Source organism: Marmota flaviventris, chromosome 10 (genome assembly GCF_047511675.1).
Source record: "Marmota flaviventris isolate mMarFla1 chromosome 10, mMarFla1.hap1, whole genome shotgun sequence".
NCBI classification, from domain to species: Eukaryota; Metazoa; Chordata; class Mammalia; order Rodentia; family Sciuridae; genus Marmota; species Marmota flaviventris.
Window position 1 is genome coordinate 57,891,450 of NC_092507.1, and position 26,805 is coordinate 57,918,254.

The following is a 26,805-nucleotide window of genomic DNA, read 5'->3' on the forward strand; positions in this document are numbered from 1 at the left end:
TGGACTGAAACTGGTTAAGTCTTGTTACTTTTGTTCTTGGTGGCAAGGTTGTCCTGCAGAAGGCTAGAACTCTTCACCTCTTGAAGAGCTGAAGTAGAATCCAGGGGAAGGTAGCCATCTTGCCTCATCCCAAGAAGGAGCAGATCAACCACAATATGTATGAAAGTATAGCAACTTTGGTAAGGATGTATTTTGTTAATTTTAGAAAACAGCAAAGGCATACTGTATCCACTATTAATCTTGAGATATTTCACCCTAAGCATAGGCTATTTTAAAGGCTAGCATACAAGCAAGCCTTTGAATTTACCTGAAAATTCTTACTCCCAAGTTTTTACAAGCACATTGCTTGCCCAAAAAAAACATAAATGAGGAAAAGGAAGCATCCCTTAATTGTTTACAGACAATATTTATTCCAGCCCTTTCATAGCCTCAAAAATGAAACAGTATAATCAGGATATTCATCTGATCTGTATACTTAATGAAAACTGGAGAGAAGCTTGCTAAATGTCATTATTCACCTTCCGCCAAGATGTGAATAATGAGCTGTATGTGCATAACAGTGTGAAAACCCACTAATAAGTATAAATGAAGCTTAATACCAATCTGAGCAGAAGGAAACTAGTTTTTCAGCTTCTATCAGCTGAGAGACGTGTCAATTTCCAAAACATCATTATGTACTTAAAACCCACAACAATCAGGGAAATCAGCTTTATGTTTCCCTTTTATGAATTTTGAGAATTCTACAAAGGGCAAATTGTCTCATTAGAATAATTTCTTGAGGACAGAAATTCTAAATACCACTTAGTGGCAGCAGTATCAGCCATGTCTAAATGTTTATTTGACTGTTTTATGCCCCCAACTCAGTTTATAAGTTTCTAAAATCACAAGCAGAAGACAATTTTATAAACCCACATTACAAAATCTTGATTTTTGTGTGAAATTATCAAAATATATGGGTGCTGTGATCTATTCATTTTAAACTTAACTGCATTAAGGAGCACATTTTGAAAATCTAATATTGTGAAAAGTTTATTTGCATTATTTTTTCCACCATCATAATAGATATTGACATTTGTTTGTTCTTCACGATCAGAAGACATTTTGGAATGGACAATTTGTTTCTACTATTTCTTAAAGAAAAAGTATTAAATACAAAATCCAAGTGCAAAAGTTTTCAGTAGTCTTCCCACCTCCAGTGTACCCAGCATAACTGTCACAGCTGTTAGGAAATTGATAAATCCCAAGCTGCAATTCACCATGTCTTTTTTCCTCTCCAATTAGTCTGCACTTATGCAAAAAATCTGCAGTATATTCCTGAAAGTATACCAGATTCCTACAAAGTGAGGGAGCCTAAGAGCAACAGTAGTCACTGCCATTTAGAGTCTTAAACCCCATAATAACCAAAGACGGGATATTTCAATCACTTGATGTACAGCCATTCCCTAAATATGAGTGATCAACTTCTTTTCAGCAAAGCTAGCTCTCCGTTTACCAATTCTTTCCTCAAAATTCAAGAGACCCACATACGATAGTGATTAGGTCTTTGAATTTTTAACTATGAATATTTTTCTGCATTATAAATGTATTTATTAAAAGGTCAATTGGTATGTATGGAAGATGCAGTTTTAAAGATATTTATCATAAAAAATTTTCTTATGGTTGATAACTTTGGATTGTTAAATAAATCATCTCTTCAATAAAGGTCTCTAAACTCATTTCAAATTACCTAAAATTCTGGTACAAGTTTAAACTACTGGACACTAAAAAACTTGACAGATCCATTCTTGACAAATTCATCAGGACAAACTTTTTTTTAAAAATTAGCTAAGCTCTTTAATACAACATGATACTTTATCACTGTTATACATTAGTCTCCCTAATTTATTTTCGTTTTTGGACCTTCAAACCGTCTTGGAATAAATACAAGAAATTTTAAGTCAAAAAATGAGTAATGCATGATTTTAACATTTTGGAGACAATTAAAATCAAATATTTTCCTGTGACCAAAAAAAATTAACAATAGGTATTGTCAATCTTCCATATGCTTCTGGACTTTAGCTTGTAACAAATATATTCTGTTAGCATATAAAATGTTTTTACCTTACTTTGAAAGCATTATATATGTAGGGCTGTCCAAAATATGTGGGTCGTCTTTTAAAATTGACACCAATGATCCATATTCCACTAAAAACAAACAAAATCATCAGACTTATATGTACTTATTAGGAAGCAAGTTTAAAAATTTGGAATTTGTTTAAAGTGCTGAGATTTAGAAGAGGACTATCTATAAGCATGCTAACCGTACCTTATCATGAACATAACAAGGACTCTTAAACTTAAGTTTAGGGGGAAAAAAATAGAAGTTCTATGAAAAGAAGATTAGTAACAAACATCTTCCATTGAAGAAAGAATTCAGGTAAAAACAAATAGCACCACAATGAATTGCACTAAGGTGCTAAAGGAGGTACCATATTCCCTGCAGAGTGAACGCTCCCTCTGAAATGTATTGCAACATATAAATGCAATTGTTTTGTTTAATGGTTACCATTTGGTTCATTCATCTACAGAAAATTGCATTCCTTCTAGTTCATTATACTGAACAAACATTCAATTTACTGAACTATACATAATGTTACATAGTTTACATTTTATGAAAACAAAGCTTGAAGGAATATTTATAAATGTCACCTTGAATATAAGATGACAAGTTTTAAAGGGCTTCAACATCTCTTAAGACATTTAATTTATGTTAATGGTCCAGGAGTGTTTTAGATATAGATATATAGATATATTTATATGCATATATATTTCAAGAAGTGTAAAAAGTTTTAAAAACAAATCACAGCACTCATAGCTGCTTTACATACGAAGGTCTTAGGGTTATTAAGGTGTCAAACTATTACACTTATAATAAGTATATTTTTAAAAAGACTGAAAATGGCACATCAGGAAACTTGCTAAAATTCATATTAGAGGCCCATTTCTTTATCATTACTGATGTGTCAATTCAATGTGTAATTCCCTTTTCTTTACTGAAAGCATTTGTCCCTTCTATTTGGGTTGACCTCCAGGGTATCTCATTGTTTTTCCTTGGTTAGATGGCATATTTTCCATGTCAGTTAAAGGTCAGGAAAGCGGCTTGGATCTTCCTTGTAGTCATCAGGTATAGTAAAGATGGAGCCATCAAATTCATCATATCGAAACTCTTGAAAAGTCACAGTGGCTGTGATCGTGGGAAACACAGGTATATCTGTGGAGAGAATAATCAATGATGACAAGTCTATACTTTATAAATTGGACAAACCTAAATATATGTCTAATTCTGAGCATGTGTGTTTTGGGGAATGGTTGGGGTAATAATGATGAAGAGAACGACACTGAGATTGAGAATTTTAAGATCCCATTTATTCCCAATCTTAAGAACATAATGCCAGACTCTACAAATCTTTTCTTGAGGCAGAGAAATACCTTTCTACTTTGTGCATCCTGACATCTTTTCTTCAGATTTAGCACATTTGTTATGTTCACTTCTTGAGCTTACTTATTTTCATTCTTACTAACCTAAGTGAAATACATTATTCATTTTTTGTTTTAACACACTGAGAACAAACATTCTGTCACTTAAATATGTGAGCAAAATGTTTCATCAAAGTTGGAGTAATAACATACCACACAGCTTGACTTCTAAACACAATATATTTCTGGCTGAAATTAATAGTGAGATCTAACATTAATAATGGGCAAATACAAGCTTACTTATGGAGACCCTATCTATCCCAAAATTTACAAAGGGTTGGAGTTATAGCTCAATAGTAGAGCACCAATGAATTCAATCCCTTGTAGCAAAAATAGTAATTTAAAATTTTAAAAATATGGACAAGTACATTAATTGTTAACGCCTATAATCCCAGTTACTGGGAAGGTTGAAGCAGGAGGATTACAAGTTTGAGGTCAGCGTTGGCAATTAGGGAGACTGTATCCCAAAATTTACAAAGGGTTGGAGTTATAGCTCAATGGTAGAACACCAATGAATTCAATCCCTGGTAGCAAAAATAATAATTTAAAATTTTTAAAATATGGACAAATACACTAATTGACTTCTTAGTTTTATTCCTAATTACTAGAAACAGTAAAAATCATTAAAAAAATGGGTTTTGATTCTGACAAATCATTAACATAGTAAAATGTTATTATGAACCTCAAGAGATTTCATCTGTAATACCTGAAACCCTTAAAATTCTGAAATAAGTCGATACATGCTAATTCAAGCATCTGGTTAAAGACACAAGAGTAAAAAAAAAAAAAGTTTTCCTCTGGTACTTGGATTGGTACCAATGAGCTACATCTTCAACCCTTTTTATTTTTTATTTTGAGACAGGTCTCACTAAGCTACCCAGGTTGGCCTCAAATTTGTATTCTCCTGCCTCAACTCACTCGGATTACAGGTGTGCACCACAACACCTGGCAAAAGACATAATAAATTAACTTATACTGATATAAACCTAGTATTTTTTCTTTGCAGAAATATTCTCATGTTTAAAAAAAAAAAACTTGGACAAATAAAAATCAGTATGAGAAGAACTATGAATTTCCAGTTATTTCTGGGGAAAATAATTATTTGTGCCTACCATGTACAGATGCTGTTCTAATACATGGATCAGCAAACTGAAGCTCAATGCCTAGGTTATTTTTGTAAGGCTTGTGAGCTTAATAGGATTCACATTGTTAAATTATTGGGGGGGGGGGGGGGAATATTCCTTGAACTGAAAATTACATGAAAGTCAAATTCAATGTTCACGAATACTGGGACACAATAGACACATTCATTTACATATTGTCTCCAGCTGCTTTCTTTCTCTTTAACAAAAGACTTAAGTATGTGACAGAAGCCATATGGGCATCAAAGCCAAAGTATTTATCATCTTTCAACCAAAGTATTGCTGACCCCTTCTCCCCCTGCCCTCCCTGGTTCCAGGCATTGGATATAAATCAGTAAACAAGAAACAAAAGTCATGCTTTATGGAAATTATACTCTGGTTGGAATAATCAAATAGGTAAAAATTAAGTGTGATAATTATCTAGAAAAAATATTAAGCCTGGTGGGAGAACAGTGTCCCAGTGTAAGAATGGTTGTATAGGGTGATCAAAGGAAAACCTCAGTGAAAGGATCTTTCAGCAAAAAACAGATCAGAACAAACCATGCAGTTGCCAAGAGGATGAAAATTCCAAACAGAAGGAACAATAAGTTTTTTAAAAGCCCTAAAAGAAAAGTGTGTGGTTCTGGGAACAGCAGAGGTGGCTGGTGTAGTTGCAGCCAAGTGAATGAGGGTAGGGGAGAAATAAGTAGTCAAATTAGATGGGGTTTGCCAGACCAAGTTAAAGCCTTTGCTTTTACTCTGGATGAAATAAAAAGCCAATGGAGATTATGACCAGACTAGTAGTGTACAGTACGTTTTAGCAGATATGGTGAGAATATAATATAAGGTGACAGGAGTAAAAGGAGAGACAGACAGAGAGACAGGAAGAAATCCAAGATAGTACTCTACCCAAGAAGTAAGAGGAAATTTGAATCACTCTCTCAGTCATTTACTGAGACACAAATTCCAAAAAAGTCAAATCTAAGAACAGATTTAGATTAAAAACTAAACAATGTGAATATCAATAATAAACATAGAGTAGAAGAGAGAAATCTGCAATGAAGTGAGGAAGTGACCTTCTTTTTAAGATCATTACAGGTTTTACATGCAACTGTAACTAATAATACAGAAAGACCCCGAGTACCTTTTATCCAAAGGTAACATCTAACAAAAATACATTATGATAAACTGGACACCGACAGATAATACAGTAAAAGATGTTTAATATTTCCATCACCACATATTGGTCTCAAGTTAGATGTTTTTATGTTTCCTTTTTATAGCCACATTCACTTTCCTCATGCCCCATGCTTTCCTTAATCCCTGACAACCACTAAACTAATTTCTTCTTTTTTGGTACCTACGATTGAACGCAGGGGCGCTCAACAACTGGGGCCCATCCCCAGTCCTTTTTAATATTTTACTTAGAGACAGGGTCTCACTGAGTTGCTTAGCGCCTCGCCATTGCTGAGGCTGGCTTTGAACTCGTGATCCTTCCTGCCTCAGCCTCCCAAGAAACTGGGATTACAGGCGTGGGCTACTGCACAGTTTAAATTCCTCATTTCTATAAGATTTTTCACTTCAAACACTTTTTAAATAAATGGAATCATACAGTATAAGACCTATTGAGTTGTTTCATGTATTAACAGTACATTCTTTTTCTTTCTGAATAGTATTCCTTGGTATAATGAGCCATAGACATTTATAATTTTAATTTTTGGCTATTACAGATACAGCTGACATGAAATGAACATTTATGTACAGGTTTTTGTGTGAACATAATCACTTTTCTGGTAAATGTGTAAGAGTAAAACTGCTTGATTGTATACAGTAGTTGCAAGAGAGTTTTTAAGAAACAGACAAAAAACATTTTTCAGAGTGGCTATACGTACCATTTTTACATTATCATCAGTAATGTAAGAGTGACCCTGTTTCTCCACAACCTGACTCACAAATGTCTGGTGTTGTCATAGTATCTTATTTTAGCCATTCTGTTGGCTGTAAGTGATATATCACCCCAGTTTTAAAATGCATATCCCAAAGACTAATGGTAACCAACATTTTTCATGTGCTTATCCTCTATATATCTTCTTTGGTAAACTGTTTCTTCTCTTCATGTCTTTTGCCCTTTTCTAATTGGCTTGTTTTGTTACTGATGAGTTTTCAGAGTTCTTGACATATTCTAGATATTAATGTTTTAAAAATATTTTCTCCCACTCTGTAACCTGTTTTCTTACTCCTACCCTTTTCTGGGGAAAAAATTAACTTTTGGTAAAGTCTGATTCATTGATTATTCCTCTTATGGATCATGCTTTTAAAAAAATTAATAACTCTTTGCCTAAAAACAGATTCCTAATAATGTATTGTTTATTTCCTAGAAGTTTTACATTTTTTATAGTTACAATTATTTTAGGTCCAATTATCCATTTCAACTTTTGCCTAAAACGAAAGACTTAGTCACAGGTTCTTTTTTTTTTTTTGGGGGGGGGGGGGGGACGGTTGGACATCCAGTTACTCCAGCATTATTTGTAGGAAAGACTAGCTTTCTTCCTTTGAACTGCTTTTCAAAATCAGTTGGCTACATTTTATAAGGATTCCCTATTCTGCTATGTTGATCTGTATGTATATCCCTCAGCTGATTTCATATGTATTGATCACCATAGTAATATAATAAATGACCAAAACAATGTGATTTCTTTTTCAAAAGTTTTAGGTATAGTTAATGGTTTTGAACTATCCTCTCAGAAAAGATACTGAGTCACAGCTCTCAGTAACTCCTTAAGACTCATCAGGATGGCTTCTAACCCTTACAAAAAAGGGAAATTAGAAAACATGCAGAGAACACTAAGTGAACATGAAGGCAGAAATTGGAATGCTTCCAAAGGACAGGGAAAACCATCATAAGATAGGGAAGAGGAGGTATGGAATAGAAACTTCATCATAGCCTTCAGAACGGACCAACCTTGCTGACACCATGATCTTAGATTTTTAGCATCCAGAAAACTGTACAACACCAAAATTTTTGTTGTTGAAGGCAGTTTGTGCTGGTTTGTTATGGCAATCCTAGTAAAATTAATACAGCTATTCTAGTTCAAAGCTTTGACTTTCCATGTAAACTTCAGAAATAATCTTGTTTATATTATTTCCTGTTTTTAAGTGATTATAATTGGTATTTAACTTATAACTTTGAGGTCTGTATGTTTGTTAATATGTAGAAATATGACTGACATTTTATGTTCAACCTGTATCCTCTAACCCCAATAAACTTACTGCTGCTGGGTTTTTTATAGAATCTTTATAAGTTGTTCTACCTACAGAATCATGTAATTTGTTATTAGGGAAGGTTTTCTTGTTTTCTACTGTAAATGCCTTTTATTTACTTTCTTTCCCAATACAATTACTTGCTTTTTATTTCTTTAAGGTCTGTAGTGCTATACCATTTCATTCCTTTTGTGAAGAATTTGGTTTTTCTTTTTTTTTTTTTTTTGAGAGAGAGAGAAAGAGAGAGAATTTTAATATTTATTATTTTAATATTTATTTTTCAGTTATCGGCGGACACAACATCTTTGTTTTGTATGTGGTGCTAAGGATCGAACCCCGAGCCGCACACATGCTAGGCAGACACACTACCACTTGAGCCACATCCCCAGCCCAGGAATTTGGTTTTTCTTATCAGTCTTTCTATAAGTCTATCAATTATTTGTTTTCAAAGAATGAGCACTTTGCTTCACTGTTTTCTCTGATTTCTACTCTTTATTATTTCCTTCCTAACCCTAACCCTCTGCTTGCTTTGGATTTATTTTGCTCTTTTCTTTTAAGTTATTGAAATAGACAAATAATTTTCAGTCTTCCTTTCCCCCACCCCCCCTTTTGGGTACTGGGATTGAACCCAGGGACGCTCTACCACTGAGCTACATTCCCAGCCCTTTTTATTTTTTATTTTGAGACAGGGTCTCACTAAGTTCTTTAGGGTCTCCCTATGTTGCTGACGCTGGCTTTGAACATAAGATCCTCCTAACTCAGCCTCCCAAACTGCTGGGATTACAAGTGCATGCCACTGCACCTGCCTCCTCTTTCTTCTTCTTTTTTTTTTGCTTGTTTTAAATTTTCTTTGCTTGAGCCTCCTCTTTCTTAATATGTGGATTTAGTGCTCTAACATTTCCCCCTCAGCACTGCTTTATCTATGTTCCACAATTTTACCACATTGTAATTTCATTTTCATTCAAGCTCAATGCATTGTTATATTTCCCCTGAAACTTTTCCTTTAACATATAGATTACTTAAAAGACCACTTTTGAGTTTCCAACTGTTTGGAGATTCTCCTTTTTTCTGTTATTAGTTTCAAGGTCAATTCCATTATGTTCAGAATGGACTATGTATGACTCTTCTTTCATATTTTTTACTCAGGTTTCCTTTATGCATCACATAGCCTACCCTAGTATATGCTCCATGAGCACTTGAAACTAATATGAATTCTGGTGATGTTAACTGGAATGTTCCATAAATGTCTTCCTCCTGGGATGATCCTTTTATCATTATATAATGTCCTTCTCTGTGTCTGATAATTTCCTTTGCTTTGAAATCTACTCTATTTAATTTTAATATAACCAGCTCTGATTTCCTTTGAATAGTGTTTGCATGATATATCTTTTCCCATCCTTTCACTTTTAAGCTTCCTTTAACATTACATTTTAAGTCTCTTGAAGATAGTCTATAGGTCTTAATTTTTGTTTTGTTTTTAGAGACAGAGTCTCACTTCATTGCCCAGGTGGGCCTTAAACTCCTGGGCTCAAGTGATCCTTCTCCTTCAGCTTCCTAAGAAGCTGGGATTATAAGCACAATGCCACTGTCCATTGCTCTGGATTCTTTGATTCTTTTATTCCCTTATTTTTTCTAGTGGTGCAAATGAAATCCAGAGATTTATGCATGTTAGGCAAGCACTCTATCACTTAACTATACCCCCAAGTCCCTGGGTCATGTTTTTTGGGGGGTGGTACTAGGAATTGAACTCATGGGCACTCAATCACTGAGCCACATCCCCAGCCCTATTTTGTATTTTATTTATAGACAAGGTCCCACTGAGTTGCTAGGCACCTAGTCACTGCGGAGGCTGGCTTTGAACTTGCAATCTTCCGGTCTTGGCCTCCTGAGCCACTGGGCCTAGGTCACGTCCTACTTTAATGTGCATTCTTTTTTTTTTTTTTTAATAGTTTCACTGATTTTTTTTTATACACTTATTTTATTTATTTGTATGTGGTGCTGAGGATCGAACCCAGGGCCTTGCACATGCGAGGCGAGCGCTCTACCACTGAGCCACAACCTCAGCCCCATCACGTCCTACTTTAGCAATCACTGTCTTTTAAATTCTCCTCTTAGACCACTTATTTTTAATAGTATATTAATATGTTCAGACTTAAGTTTGTCATTTTATTTTGTTTTCTGTTTATTCTGGTTTGTTTCTTTTTCTTGCCTTCCTTAAGGTACTTGACAATTATCTATAGTGTTTTTCAGTTTCTCTCTTCATAAACCATCTTTAGTGATTGCTCTCGATATGTATTACACACATTTAATTTATCATAGTTTCCTAGTGTCATCATTTTACCCCTTTCAAGTGAAGTAGAGAATCCTTGCCTCATTTATGTCCCTTTACCTTCTTCCATTTAGAATTTAATTGTAAATAGGAAGTAATAATACAGAGATAAAAGTAGACATTCAAACAGCTTAGCTATGGAAAGTAAGAATTAAAGCAAGAGCTGAATAAAGTGAAGTTACAAAAAACTTTTTTTAAGTTGGGTGGTTGAACTTTATAAGGTTGAACGAATTGACAGGAAAAAAGTAGTAAAAAACTAACAGGAAAAAGATGGTAGAAAACGGGCTGTGAGGTAAAGCAGATATATGAACAACAGCACACTAAAAAAACTGGAAGAACAGATACATAGCACAAATGAAAAGATTATTTAAACTATGAAGAAGAACATCATTTCCACTGAGATAGATAGGAAAGATGGAGGAAAAGACAGGGGGACTGAGAACAGTAAGGAGAGGTCTCTTCTTATAGTCTTTTTTTCTAAAAAAGGAAATAAAAGTCTTCTGTTTGGAATTATAAAAAGTAGGAGGGGGAAAATGAAGATTTGATTAAAAAAAAAAGTTCAAATTTAGCCCTAAAGCAAAACAAGACAAACAGCAAATATAAGAAAAGATCACTCATAACCAATATATAAAGTTTTGACTAATTTTGAAAACAACAATTGTGACTTGTTAAAATTTTCTCACAATTGTAGTTTTTATCCTAAAAATAGAACCAGAAATGGAGTTAAACAAGGAATGGGGTTAAACAAGGCTGGTTCAAGAGAAGGTCAAACAAACAAAATAAATAAATCCCTATAACTTTTTAAAAGTATAACAGCAAAAGATTATATATATACCTTGTTAAGACTGTGGATCTATGTCAGAGAATGCCTGCAAAAAAGTATTGCAAAGTTTTTTCCTTCTCATACAATCAAAGTCATTATTTTGCATAAAAATCTACATTGCATTATCAAGTTTGATTTAGATTTGGAACTTATAATTAAATGTGAATGCAGGAATAGCTTCTTGGAATTTCCTTTTATTTAACCTCTGTCCTTTGTCCTAGTTTGTCACTGTAATTAGAGAGGAATCCTTTGTGACCATGGAAAAGAGAAACAGAGTTTCAAGCTTCTGTAGAAATGCTCAGCCATCCCTTATTCAAAACTAGAAAATACAGCCTTTAGCTTTAGCTTTCAAAATCTTATCACTGATTCCTCCAAATCAGATACTGGGTTACCAATGCTTTTTTAATGCAAAGGACAACTGGCATAGCGAAAATCATTTTAAATTTAATTTTAATCCAAAAATATGGCTTATGTCTAAGTCTGGAAAGTTGAAATGGATAGATTTAATTTTTAGCAATGAAAACATTATCTCTGAGAGTAAAGCATTTTGAGTAATTATTATGGGATTTTTAAAAACATGGAATGAATGGGGTTGTGGCTCAGTGGTAGAGTGCCTAGCGCATATGTGAGGCACTGGGCTCAATCCTCAGCACCACATAAAAAAATAAATACGATAAAGGTATTGTGTCTATTTACAATCAAAATTTTTTTTAAAAAAAACATGGAATGAAACAAGATCAAATATATATGAGAAATTAAATAAAGACCCCATTTACTATCTAATTTTTCTCTCCCACTACAAGATATGCAAGGACAAGAACTTTTGCTTTCTCCTATCCCTGAAAGAGTATCTGTCACATAGCAAAGATTCATTAAATATTGGGTGGCTGGCTAGATGACTGGATGGCATTAAAGGCTCTACCTGAAGCTTAATGTTACTTCTAGGCTTAAATCCCTAAAATGATTTAAAATGGTCTTTGTTCCATTTTCTAAGTTAGAAAAATAAAAAATGTTTAAAAAAAATGTTTCCTTTTTCTAAAGATCATTGCTTAAGATACAATTAAGTTTAAACATTAGGATTGAAAATAAAATGTGTGATTCCTTCTTTTTTGAATGACTGCTCTCTCCAAAAACATTTGTTAATAAGCAAAACCTTAAGAAGTATGATGAAAATTTGGACTAACCGTCAGTCTCTCTATTTCACATTACTCTATATCATTAGTTATTCACTTCTTGTATGAAACATCCCTTATATTTCATTTGAATCACATAGAATTAGAACTCCCATAAGGCACTTTATATGCATGATTAATAGATCAATGTATCTAAGTAAAGAAAAACTTTATAAAAATGTAAGCAACTAATAAATGTGCTTTCTTTTAAAACATACTTCTTATTAAATTTAAATAAACAACTCCATATTTCAAATAGACACTAAAATTACATCCAAATTTTTTTCTTACCTAATTTTACAGGAAAGCCTGGAGGAAGCTTCATCTGAACAAATTCTCTAAGCTTGTTAAAGTGCTTGAAGGGAGCTATTACTTCTAAAACATTCAATAATCTGAAAAATAGAAGAAGAAAAAAATATTTCATTGTTCAAAATATTATTTCTGTTGCTCTTTTGTTGCATTTAACTACATGCTTCAAACTAAGTAATACTGACTTTCAGATCTTAGGAATGAGGAAATCACACACTTTCTGCATCCTGGATTTTTAATTTTCTTTTTACTGTGCAAATTTTATGACTTTTGTTTCTCCAGCCATAGTTTTCATAGTTGTTTGATATTAGGTCCTTATTTAAATGGATTACAGACTTATTGTTTCCTTGCTGAAGTCTACAAATTACTGAGTTCTTTAATAAGTGTCTATCAATTATGTGTGAATGGCTCTTGTGTGCTTAATATTCCTTCAATTCTTGCCTATTTGATAAATAGTGTTTTTGTCTTTAAAGGGAAATTTCACTCATATGTTTCAGATTATCTATCTTTTCCCTCTGACTTACAATTTCACACCTCTTAGAATTCTGTATCTCACTACTCACTATATTACAATTTCTCCTTTCATTTTCTGGTTAAATGGCTTTCTTTCTGGTATTTTGGGGGATGGGGCAGGGCAGTACTGGGGATAAAACTCATTCTACTTTTGAGTACATGCCCAATCCTTTCTTTCTTCCTTTTTTTTTTTTTTTTTCCTTTTGTTGTTGTTGTTGCTGGAGATTGAATCCAGGGCCTTGTGCGTGTGAGGCAAGCACTCTACCAACTGAATCATCTCCCCAGCCCGCTTTTTTTCATTTTATTTTGAGATAGGGTCTCACTGGCCTTGAACTTGTGATCCTCCTGCCTCAGACTCCCAAGTCACTGGGATTATAGACATGTGCCACTCTGCCCATCTTGGGATTTCATTTTCAAGTAGTAGTATTTTTCTTTCAACAAAGGCCTATAGCTACTATACTCCTTAAATTTTTTTGTGTCTGAGAATATCTTCAGTTGCATTGCATATAAGTGACAGCTAGAAATACTATCAGATTACACTTTGCTTTTTTTTATAAATGTCAAAAATTTGGGGGTGGGGAGATGTAAGACCAGGCTGACTTTACCCATTTTCTGTCTTGATGCCTCTCAATTACTTTATTAACAATTGAAGTTCAATAGTTTAATCGGATAATTTTTGTTACTGATGATTCATTTTTCTTATAACTTAATGTTTATCTTACAGATTCAGTTCTTTGTTACAGAGAAATATTCTTCTATAATATTTTGAATATTGTTTCAGCTACATTTTGAAGATTTTTTATTTAAAGGGAACACCAATGATTCTTATGTTGAATCATCTTTGTCCTCCAAATCTACTGTTTTCTTTAACTCATTTTATGTTTTCTTACATTCATTGTAACCTGTCAAAATTTCAGTCACCTCTACTCTTTTATTGTTGTTTCTAATATGTTTATTTGTAATAGTGTTGTTTTATGCTCAATCAATTTCTCTTTAGCTTTACAATCTCCTTTTCATTTCATTCTATTCTTTCACCTCATCTTAGAGTGGTCTAGTATGTTGATTTCATGTCTTTTATGTTTTTCCATAGTATTTACAGAAAATTTTCTTTGGTCCCTTTACCTGTGTTTAATTTTGGAATGATTTCGTTGTATGGCTTTTGAAAGTAGTATTCCTTATTTTACTTTTTTTCAGGAATAGTGGTTACAACTGACACATCTTATCTCAGTAAGAAACCCAATTTCTTCACAAAACATTTCTGAAATTTGGATAATTCCTAAAATTGATGTCATCAGAAAATTAGCTACATTTTCTTCTTCAATCGTTCATAGACTATAAAACTGATACATCATGGAGTCACTGGGTCCTAGATATAATGTATTATGACCGACTTGTACATGTGGTTAATTCCTTCTCACATTTTTCTAAAGTTTACATATAGGACAAAAATCAGGGAGTATGCTCTATGTACAGACTGTTGAAAAATATGGGTCCTACTAAGTTCTCCAAGAAAAAAATTTTTCATGTATTAAGCCAGGTTTTTTGTTTTGTTTTGTTTTGTTTGCTTTTTGGTGTGTTGGATCAGACTGGAAGGGCAAGAAACGAGGAAGAAAAATAGCCATTCCACTTACTAAAGCTTAAAGTAACAATTCCATCAAGAGTGGGCTGTAGGGCTTGGGGTTATGGCTCAGTGGTAGCACACTTTCCTGGTATGTGTGAGGCACTGGGTTCGATTCTCAGCACCACATATAAATAAATAAAGGTCTATCAACAACTTTAAAATAATTTTTTTTAAAAAGTGGACCTGTAGCTACCCACATCCCATTTCTCCCATGTATCCAAATTAGATTTTTTTTTTTAAGAAGCATCTGGTGAGTGCAGATTTAAGGATATATTCAAACAAAATGAAATATTTATAATAGTGACAAACTAAAGGATATATTCAAACAAAATGAAATATTTATAATAGTGACAAACTAAAAACAAAATGTCTACAAATAGGAGAATGATAAAAATAAATGGCAGTAAAACAATACTATGAAAATACCAAGAAAGAAGGAAAAAAAATAAGACGACAAAAATGCGATTAAGAACTCAATGCACTCACTTTAAAAGAGATAAAGGAACTCATAGAACAAAATGTGGACAATTTCCCATTTTAATAAAAAAACGCAAAACAAAAGTCTGAACAAAAATACATTAGTTATTAACTATAAATATGGTAAAAGAATTACCATTTTTTGGTCTATAAACTTCCATCCTTTTAAACTTATTCATGTATTACTTCAATAACTTTTTTAAACTATTGAATAATTTATCTGGAGAAAATAATAAAAATATTAATACTTTGTCACCAAAAAATTTCTAAAGGTTTACACAGATCAAGGCAATGGCTATTTGCTTTTACATTTCAAAGTCCTCAAACTCAACAATCAAATGCAAATATTATTACAGCCTTTAGGGTTTAATAGCTCTCTTTATAAACATGTATAATTAATAACAAACTTACGACTCAATCCCTAAGGGAAATTCCTGGCTCATGGCTATGGTGGCTTTAAAGGTTTTCTTACTCTCTTTGCACACCAGCTCTCTACCCAGATGCGGAGCTCTAAAATGGGAGGTTACAGGGAGAGAAAAAGAAAATATTAGGAAACTTATTCCAAATGACATTCACTATTAATTCAATTTTTCTTACTGTCTACAGAAATAATATAATGCTAAAAGAGAATAAGATGTATAAGAAATGGGATAAGGGTAACAAAAAGAATACAGCAAAGACTAAAAGTTCAGAAAAAATTACTAGACCTCAATTAATTGCAAATTGAATATAACTGAATTTTAATAATCACTATTTTATGGAAGACAACCGCTAGAAAAACAATTTTTAAAAGTATTATTGCATAACTTTAAAATCCCTTACTCAATTCAGTTTCCTTTACTGTCTACTACAGTCTCAGCCTTTATGAATAAGAGGTCTTAAGAAGAATAAAGAATTCTATAGTAAATACTGTCAAAAGACAAAAGTATACCAACTTTAGTTTAAAGATCTAATTTGCCTCCCTGGACCCCACATGCAAGCATGAGCACTCCGATGAGCCTAAAATAGTATTTGGAAGACCACTCCCCACCCACTCCAATCCCAAGAAGATACAGATGCTGGCTGCTGGCCCCAGTATATATGGACTCTTTTTGATGTGATAAGGAGGCTCCAGGAACTCCAAAGGAGGCAAAATCTGTGAAACTCCTTTTAGCCGCAGACTCAGAAACTACTGCCTTTTGTCCTAATGCACCCCTTCCTGTGGAACACAGACTAACTAAATCTATGTAGGTATATTTCACACCTTTTGTCTCACTAAACTATAGTTGCCTCCTCTCAAATTCTGCTAATTTTTAGGAATTTCAAAATTGGAACTTTTGAAACAAGTTTCTTCCATCTCCCTTCAAAACTGGCTTTGAATAAAATTATTTTCCCACCAATTGGACCAAATATTCATGGAACAGAGAGTATTTCGCCTAATATCTTCCTCCACTGGTGGAATCTTGTGCAGTTTGGTAACAAGCTGAGCAGAGTTTGGTTTTATAGACACAAATGTGCAAAAGAAAGCAAGACAAAAGGTAGATTGATAGTTTCAAAGCTATTTTCCTTACAGGGTTTAAACAACGGGGACTTTCCTATTTTACATTAACTCAGGTTGCCTGGAATTTCCTCAGTTATTTTTTCAAAGTTCAATTTGATTAGGTGGCATATAGCAAAAGTAACTATACTCTTGAGTTTGTGTGATCTTCTGGAGCCTACTGTGAGAGGCTAGTTCAAACTAATGGCTTCTCATAAAATATGTTAAACACTATAGACTATTCAGACAGAAACATTATGGAGCAGACAGAAAAGGTACAAAGAAGCCTTTTAATAAGAATGTCAAAATGATGATGGCTTCTAAGCATGGAGGTAGGTGACACTTTCTTTATCCATTCATCACTCTTTTAATATATAAATACATACTGAATACAAGTTAGGTTAATTACTGTACTAAGTACTGGTAATATAATAGAAAACAAAGATTTTTTTTCTTTTTTTTTTTTTTTTTTGCAGTACTGGGGAGTTAATCCAGGGGTGCTCTATCTACCACGGTGCTACATACTCAGTCCTTTTTATTTTCATTTTTATTTATTTATTTTAGGGGAAATATATATACACATACATACATACATACATATATATATTTTTAAGGGATTAAATCCAGGGTGCTTAACCACTGAAACACATGCTCAGTCCTTTTTATTTATTTTTAATTTTGAGACAAGATCTCACTAGGTTGCTTACAGTCTCGCTAAATTGCTGAGGCTGGCTTCGAACCTTCCATCCTCATGCCTCAGCTTCCCTAGCCATTGGGATTAAAGCAGTGCATCATCACGCCCCACTTTCTGTTTTCATTTCGAGACAGGGTCTTACTAAGTTGCCCAGGTGGGTCTTGAACTTGCAATCCTCTTGCCTCAACCTATGAATTGCTGGGATTGCAGGCATGCACTACAACACCCAGCAGCAAAGGTCTAGTATAAGTTGAAGCAAAAAGGTAATAATAGAAGATAAGTTTGGAAAGGCAAACAGGACACAAATAATGAATTATACACCATGCTAAAGAATCAGGGCAATGACTAAACACAAAAGTTCATCATACAAAGGAAAATTTCAAATAAGAAACAACATTGTGCAGTTCCCTATATATATTTCCTTAAAACAAATACTACAGTTTTTTGGGGGGTGGGTGGGCAGTGGGGGATGGACAAATTGGCAGGAGGAATGTAGAAAGAAGGCTCTACAATCTAGAGTATACATGATTCAGTATATTCTTCCTCATGATTTTCTAAGTTAAAAAACACTGCTTCAAACAATATATTAATAATTATCTCTCTAAAATAAATTTTTATACCTAGTCACACATTCTGTTTTTACAAATTATTCTTTCTAAAAACCAAAGAAAACATAAAAATCCACCTACTTTCCATTTTCAGCAGATATATATTCTTCCCATGTAATAGTGTTCTGAGGAGGAGGGGTAAGGGACTGTCTTCGAACAGGCTGCCAAAATATAAAAGAGAAATAAAGAGAAGGGGAGGAGGCTGGGTGAAAAAAGAAAAATGTTAAATGTTTAAAATATAAAATTAAAACATATAGTAAACTGGGTGCTAGGGTTAGAGAGCACCTGTTAGCATACCAGAGGCCCTGGATTCTATCCCAGCACTGGAATAACACACACACACACACACACACACACACACACATACACACATTGTATTATTTAAAATCATCAATCTCCTTAATTTCTTCAATATAATACTTAAAGAGGTTCCTTCCAGGACCAAGTCAGTACCCTGGTGATTCAAGCTCTAATAGAAATATTACTAATTTTTTTCTAATGAATACTAGTATCAAAGTATTAATACCATTCACTCAACGTTTCAATCATCTAAAATGTTTCTGTGGCTCAGTGGTAGAACACAAGTTTAATTTCTTTAAACATTAATTTCCCTTCAGGGCACAGTGGCACATGCCTGTAAAATCTCAGCAACTCAGGAGGCTGAGACAGGAAGATAATGCCTAGCCTCAGCAACTAAGAAAGATCTTGCATCTTTGGGAATGTACTTCTGTGGTAAAGTGTGCTAGGTTCAATAACCAATACAAAAAAAAAAAAAAAATCAACAGAAAAATAAATAATCCAATTAGAAAATGGGCAAAAGAAAGGAACACTTGTCACTGAAAAACAAATACAAGTGGAAAATAAGCACATCAAAAGAAGAATATTCAATATCCCTAGGCATTAGGAAAATACAATTAGAATCACAATGAGGTAGCACTGTACACTGTCAGAATGGGTGATACCAAAAAAAAAAAAAAAAATACACACACACACACACACAAACAAGGATCTGAAAAACTGGATGATTCATAAACTGCTGATGAAAACAGAAGCCAGAAAACATTTTGGCAGTTTTCTTATAAAACTAAATTACCATATGACACAGCAACTTCACTCTTAGGCATGTACCCCAAAGAAATAGAGAATTATGTTCACACAAAAACCTACATGTAAAATCAGCATACTACAGTAATGCAGCCACATCAATATTTACGGCAGCTCAATTCACAGTAGCTATGGAACCAACTTAAGTGCTGTTCAACAGATGAATGGATAAAGAAAATATGGTATATACACCATGGACTATTAGTCAAAAAGAAGAATGAAATTATGGTATTTGCCATAAAGGATAAATCTGGAGACAATAATGCTAAGTGAAAAAAAGTTAATCCCAAAGAACCAAAGGCTGACTGTTCTCTCTGATAAGTGGATGCTAACATACAATAAGGGTGGGAGAAGGGAAGAATGGAAGTTCACTGGATTAGACAAAGGGAATGAAGGGAAGGGAGGAGGGATGGAAATAGGAAAGACAGTAGAATGAATTGGACATAACTTTCCTATGTTCATATATAAATACACAACTTGTTTATTTATATCATGTACAACCACAAGAATGGGAAATTACACTTCACATATGCATAGTTATGTCAAAATACATCTACTGTCATGTATAACTAAAAAAAAAACAACAACAAATGAAAAATGAAAAAAAAAAAAAAACTACATGTGAATATTTACAGCAGCTTAATTTATAATAGCCAAAAAATTGAAAACAGCCCAGATCTTCAACAGCTGAATGGTTAAATAAACTGTGATACTCATTGCTGAGTACCATCCTAGTCAAAAGCTCACCAAATGTTTCATCTTTTGTAGAAATTGACAGATTGAATTTAAAAACGCATAAAGAACTACAACTGGACACTGGTAGCACAGGCCTATAATCTCAGTGACTTTGGAAGGCTGAGACAGAAAGTTCCAGGTTAGCACCCGCAACTCAGTGAGACCATGTCTCAAAATAAAATTTAAGAAGGGCTGGGTATGTAGCTCTAAAGTAGAACAATTCTACTTCAGTAGTACCATGCTACTCAGCAATGAAAGCAACAAACTATTGATACAACTTGGATAAATTACCAGGGAATTATATTAAGTGGAAGGCAAAGGCAATTTCAAAGGGTTACCTATTAGGATATGATTCCATTTACAGAACATCCTTAAATTAACAACCTTAAAAAAAGGAGGAACAGATTAGTGGTTGACAGGAGTAAGGGACAGTGAGAGGAAAAGTGAGCAGGAGGTATCACTATAAAAAGAGGAATATGAGGGATCCTGTAGTAATAGAAATAGTCTATGTCTTGACTATGAATTCCAACATCCTGGTTGAAATCTTTTACTACTGTTTTGCTAGATGTTACCATTAGAGGAAACTGGGTGGAGCATACACAAATCTCTATATTACTTCTTATACCTATATGTACAATTATCTTAAAATACAAAGCTTGGTTACTAGGCCACAAAACTGACCAAATTTTATTGCTCTATTATGTATATGTACAAATATGTAAGGATTTCCACTTTCATGAATAATTATAACACACCAATAAAAACAAAAAATAATGTAATCTAAACAAAAACCAAACACAAAGCAAAAGCTTGGGACTGGGCATGTAATGGCACAGACTTGCCTGGCATGCATAAGGCCTTAGGTTAGCACTAGGACCACCAAAAACAACAACAACAACAACAAAAAAGTACAATGTTTAATTTTTTAAAAATTCAAAAAATCCAAACAAGCTTTTTTATAGCAATTGATTTATCTATAGATTCAACACTAACCTAGTCAAAAGCTCACCAAATGTTTCATCTTTTGTAGAAATTGACAGACTGAATTTAAATACGCATAAAGAACTACAGCTGGGCACTAGTAGCACAGGCCTTTAATCTCAGTGACTTTGGAAGGCTGAGACACAAATTTCCAGGTTAGCACCTGCAACTCAGTGAGACTGTGTCTCAAAATAAAATTTAAAAAGGGCTGGGGATGTAGCTCTGAAGTAGAACAATTCTGTGTTTAATCCCTGTACTACACAAGCACACACCAAAAAAAAAAAAAAAAAAAAGAACCCAAAAAGTTCATGGTGCTATGGAACTGTTTAATTTCTGATTAGCAGTTTGAAATTTAGTTGATATAAATCATAATAAGGGCTGGGCATGTAGGGGTAAAGGTAAAGCATTTAGGCTTAGGCATAGCGCACTTTCCTAACATGTGCCCAGTGATTCAATCCACAGCACTGCTACACAAATAAATAAATAAGCATAAATGAGACCATCAGAAACAACTGGTAAATGACCTATTAACTGCGCTTCCATAATAATCTTGTTCCATATAATCACCCCAAAATGGTTTGTTGCCAATATTAAACAAAAGTAGCAATAATTACAACAAATTTATTTATTAGAAGAACTCCTCATGAAATTTAAACCACAACACAAATTTGAAGAGTCATGGTCTTTTTTGTCTGGTCAACAATGGGAGAGGGTGGTAGCTTTGTCAAAGACTACTCCCTCTATTTATCTTTATTTTTATCTCCTGAGCATATATGCATTGCCTACTAATCAAGAGATCAATAAATGAATGAAAAGAGGCTCTAATTCAAGGCAAGAAGAAAAATGAGGAGCAAAAGCAGGATCTGGCAGGAAGGAGTCAGATTCACACTAAACTGGCATCATCACAACTTTAACTTAAACACTTTATATATTGAACTCAAACTATGGTTGACTCACTCACCACATGAACCTTCTAAACATTAAAATATTTTCCTGGCATATACATACACTATTAGCTGGAACTTGGCATACTATTCTGGAAAATTTGTCCATCTGGAACAATACCATAGGAGAAGAACTAAATATTCATGGAATTCAAGTCTTCTTGTAATACCTTTTAATCCTCTTATGAGTGTGACTCCATTTACACTACAACCTAACATTCATGCATAGAAATGTTAACACAACACATACAACCTTGAAACTATTGTTTCATAAAGTAATAATGTCTTATCATGTATGGTAAGGTATGACTTTTTTCTATCACTTCTTAGTCACTGATTTTAAAAAAAAAGTCAGAATGGCCCACTAAATAAATATTGTAACATTAGTAAAGGAGTCCCTTATCCTGCAGTTTTAAGAACAGTACTATTTAAATGTAACTAAATATTACTACTTGGGGAATCTTAATGAAGTGTATCCAAGAATTTTTTTGTAGTATTCTATAATTACTTGTAAATCTTAATATTTTCAAAAAAAAAAAAAAAATTCATCCAATTCTTCTTATTAGGATATAAGATGATCAGTTACTATATTTCATGTATCTTTTTATTTCCTAATTTCCCCTCCCCTTTCTTTACTGTCACATGACTGTATATACATGCTTTCAATAAACAGATGCTGAATAAAATTTGTGGGATAGTATAGGCTACTGATGACTTCATAAAATGGATGGCAGATATGGGTGAATCAGAAGACTATATGTAAGGGAAAATGGAATAAAATTTAACACTTGAGTTTAATGCTTACAAAATGATTTTATCTTCTTATTAAAGAAGAATCAAGGACCAAGTACAGACTCAGGAAAACACCAAAGGTCACCTTCTTTCCTTTTCTTTTTCATGCTAATAACATAAAAATATTAAGACTCACAAAAAAATAAAAGGTAATACATAATGAACAAAACCTGTGAATATATTTATATAAATGCAAGGAATGAAGTCTATCCCCTCTCTCCTTAGAAAACTATAAATTAGAAGTAGTAAAAATTATACCTCAAAATTCTGTTCCATTATGTTTCCACCTTTGCTCAAACTCTCCATGATGGCCTTATTTCGAAGGATATCCTCTTCACTGAGATGTTCTCTTCTTTTCCTTGATTCTAAAACAAGTCCATTCACCAGATAAAAGTCTGCCAAAAAGTTTCCTACTCTTTCCTAAAATAAAATCAAATATTCCAAAATAATAAAACTTAAAATAAATTTGTCTTATATTCAAAGTTTCATATATTATACATATTTTTCCACATATGTGCAATATGTAGGTGAAAATGAATATTCCTTTAGTATAAATTATACTATTAAATTAAAAATGTTTTAAATTATGCATTTCTATTTTATAAAGGAAAATTTTAAATGTACAAAGATATGTGGTACTTAATCTGCAAATGAGTTAAATCTAAACAAAAATATCACATAATATTTCTTTATAATCGACTCCCAAGTAGCACAAAGCTATCTGAAAAACTTTATCAAGCCAACAATTAAATATCATAAGTAACAAGGAGGGGTCAGGGATAATACTGTTCCCATTTTATAGATAGAAAAAAAAAGTGGAATTAAAATAAACAGTTTAATTCACATAGGAATCTAGTACAATTAGAATTAATGATCTATTCAAATTTTCTATTATCTAACAGAATCAAACGTCATGTTATAGCAGCTGGCTGCTTTCAAAAAATAACAGAATAGCTTTGGTTACAAATATAATTGTTTAAATTATAACTGGGGATAGGAAAACTCAAGTGACATTAAAGACAAGTAAGGAAGGGTTATTTCAATGAAGCCTTCCTAATCCTTTTAATATTAACCTTCACCTTTTTTATTTACCTTTAATATTAACCTTTTTTCAAACCAGAGTTGGTTAGAGCTTGAAATACCTTATTTTGGGAAGAAAAAAAAAAAAACAATAACTTATTAAAAACAAGCTTCCCATTTCTACCTACATGCAAATCAAATAATCTCCACCTTGCTGCTGTTTTCTGATTTCCAAAGCTAGGAGCTTAAGTGTTGTTTCCAGGTCTACCTTGCTTCAGTGGCTCCTTACTTACATTATAAAGCAAAGCACTTTTCACCAGTTTCTACCTACAAAATGGGAACCATAAGGATTACTGACTCCCTCCTTACCTGTCAAAGATTAAAGAAGATCACCTAGACGCTGTTCAAGAGCTTTGAGCTGCTTAGCAGTAATACTAGATGAATAGCAGTTTCAATTTTTATCTTCTCTTGAAGTGATCCATCTAATTCTGTCCAGAAGAACAGAGTATAAATAAGACTTCAAACCAACAAATGGATTGCAATGTAGGATCTCACAGCATGGAATCCTATATTGCCATTTGTTGCCAAACAGAAAGGAAATTGATGAGCCTAAAGCTCAGTTAGAATTTTATCTGTGATTGGGTAGTAATTACCTAGTTTTTTTTTTTTTTAATATATTTTTAGTTGTAGATATACACAATACCTTTATTTTATTTGTTTATTTTTATGTGGTACTGGGAATCAAACACAGTGCCTCATGCATGCTAGGCAAGCGCTCTACCACTGAGCCACAACCCCAACCCTAATTACCCGTTTTTGAAGCCATATAAAAGTATTTATTTATTAAATGTAAATTATATCAATAAAAATTTTAATGTAGCCATTTCATATCTTGTTGCCTATAACTGACAATGCAAAGTTCATGTAAAAGAATAGTGACACATCATTCATAACAGTAGAAAACTGGATGGAAATACATGTCCAAAAATACAACTGGATAAACAAGTCACATTATATCCATATTATAAATACTATGCAGTTGCTAAAAAGAATGAAGTAGTACTACCTGTAAAAATAAGGCTTTTTTCACATTCTAAAGAGTGAAAAAATCCAGTTGCAAAACAATAAATATTAATGACACTTTATATGAAACCAAACATCTAAATAAAAAGCTACAAACTACTATGGGTACATATCAATGTGTGAAAACAAAAAAAGGTTAGGGTGTATACAGATAACCTTCAGTAAGGGGTTTAGGGATTATGGGGAGTCGTCAAGGGAGAATTTTCAACTATATACCAAGTTGTATGGTGGTTAATTTTATGATAATTTGGCTAGGGTAAGGTGCCCAGGTGCCAGCCATTCAAAATATTATGAAAGTATTTTATAGGTGTAATTAATACTAAATAACTGAAGGTCTTAAGGGCAAAGACAGAGGTTTCCAGAAGAAAATGCAATTCTGCTATAAAATTGAAACTTAAAAACTTTGTCTGAGTTTTCAGTCTTAGATTTTTGACTCAACTACAACATCAACTCTTACCTTAATTTCTAGCCTGCTGGACTGCTGCTGTACACATTTCAGACTGGCTGCCAGCTTCCACAATCAAATGATCCAATTCCTTAAAATAAATCAATTTTTTCCTCTCTTTCTCTCTTCCTTCTCCCTCTCTTTCTGTTCCTCCTCTCTATTCCTGTCTTCTACCCTTTCTATCTACTGCTAATTTTGCTTCTCAAAAAATCCTAACTAATACACGTTATTTTTCTGTTTCTCCAATGTAAACACATTCATTTCTACTATAATAATAAAAATATAATTTTTAGAAAACAATTAATCTTGGTCTTCTCCTGTTGCAGTTATTATCCTTGAATAAAAATTTATAAATATATTTCATAATATATGTTGAACAGTTTTATATAACCTCTTGCTGACATATGCAATGAAAATTATGGAAAGAAATTTACAATTCACTGATGTAAAAACTTCCACTAAGATTTAATTTAGTGGCAGTGTTGTAGAAACATAATTTACTTTTGAGTTTAGAAAGAATATTGAAAAACAGATACTGAATAAATGATTTAGAAGTCTAAAAGTGCGGGCCAAAACAGATTCAGAAAAATGAACTCTAGTGTATCCCTACTGTGGTCTCTCTATGGAATAAGAATTTGAAATAAAATGGAATCTTGTAAAAACTAAGCAGTTATCGACAAGAATTCTCCTTAACATAGAATTCAAATGAGTTAAACTTTCTCTCTTGGCTTCTCCAAGAATACATTCCAACTCCCAAAACCCAACATTTTAATTACCTGTCTGAATTCAAAGAACAGAGAATAAAATACTTGAAAACAATTCAGTAAGCTACTTCTTTCTGCATTGTGGTCACATTATTTTGGCAACATCAAATACCAACTTTTAAAGTTTAAAAATCTAGATTTGCACATACTGTTTTATCTTCCCGAAAAAGCCATCCAGTTTGGGCACGAGTGAAAGAAATTGATTTGGTTGATAAGGTTGCAGAGTAAATATCGCTGCTCATTAAAATGTCAACCTCTTCTTCTGTTTCCATCTCTGATTCCTAGGGTATTGGTAAAAATTAAATATAAGAATCTAAGTTTATCTAAAGGTTATTAGTGGTACATATGAAAATATCAACACTTACAATGTTACAGATGATAAGGATAGCTTCTAAAAAATATAAAGTTCCTGTTATTCTAAAAACAATTAGATGTTCAAATTTCATATATCTCTTATCTAAGACAAATTATGAATCTTTAAAAGAAATTCTCATGAAATACATATTCTTATACTGTTAGAGATATGAAATAGAAACAGTACAATATTACCCATTTCAGAACTATCTAGATCTGTAGGACTATTTTAAAAGATTACCTTAAGAATTAAAAGACATAAGATAAAATAAAATGCACATATAAAAGATTTCCTTGAAATATAGATGAACGTGGCTTTGATCAAATATTGGTAATTTGAAAAGTTATCACTGTTATCTGAGTCTTTTTAAAAGTTCTAAGAGAAAGGAGAAGAAAAAAAATTCTTTTTTCTACTTCTCTCTTTTTGGGCCGCAATATTAGGAATTAAACCCAGGGTTGCTCTGCCACTGAGCTACACCCCCAGCCTTTAACTTATCTTTTCAGAATTAAATCCATATATAATAACATAGCAGTATGTTTTAGACAGCTTTTTTATTACTGTGACCTATTTATTTCTTTTATTTTGAGACAGGGTCTCACTAAGTTACTAAAGCTGGTCTCAA

General features: G+C 33.0%; 1 protein-coding gene across 2 annotated transcripts in view; it reads right to left on the reverse strand.

Annotated features, from left to right (window-relative positions):
* Positions 1-1,002: 1,002 nt before the first annotated feature.
* Positions 1,003-26,805, reverse strand: part of Ankrd13c (ankyrin repeat domain 13C) — a 69,930-nt gene continuing 44,127 nt past the window's right edge. For both annotated transcript variants that reach the window (XM_027949522.3, XM_027949523.3), the window contains exons 8-13: positions 25,978-26,109; positions 22,775-22,936; positions 18,042-18,121; positions 15,554-15,652; positions 12,514-12,614; positions 1,003-3,250 (exon numbers count right to left, since the gene is read on the reverse strand). In XM_027949522.3, coding sequence (XP_027805323.1) covers positions 3,120-3,250; positions 12,514-12,614; positions 15,554-15,652; positions 18,042-18,121; positions 22,775-22,936; positions 25,978-26,109 — 705 coding nt within the window. In that variant the 3' untranslated portion in view covers positions 1,003-3,119. The remainder of the gene's footprint in view (positions 3,251-12,513; positions 12,615-15,553; positions 15,653-18,041; positions 18,122-22,774; positions 22,937-25,977; positions 26,110-26,805) is intronic.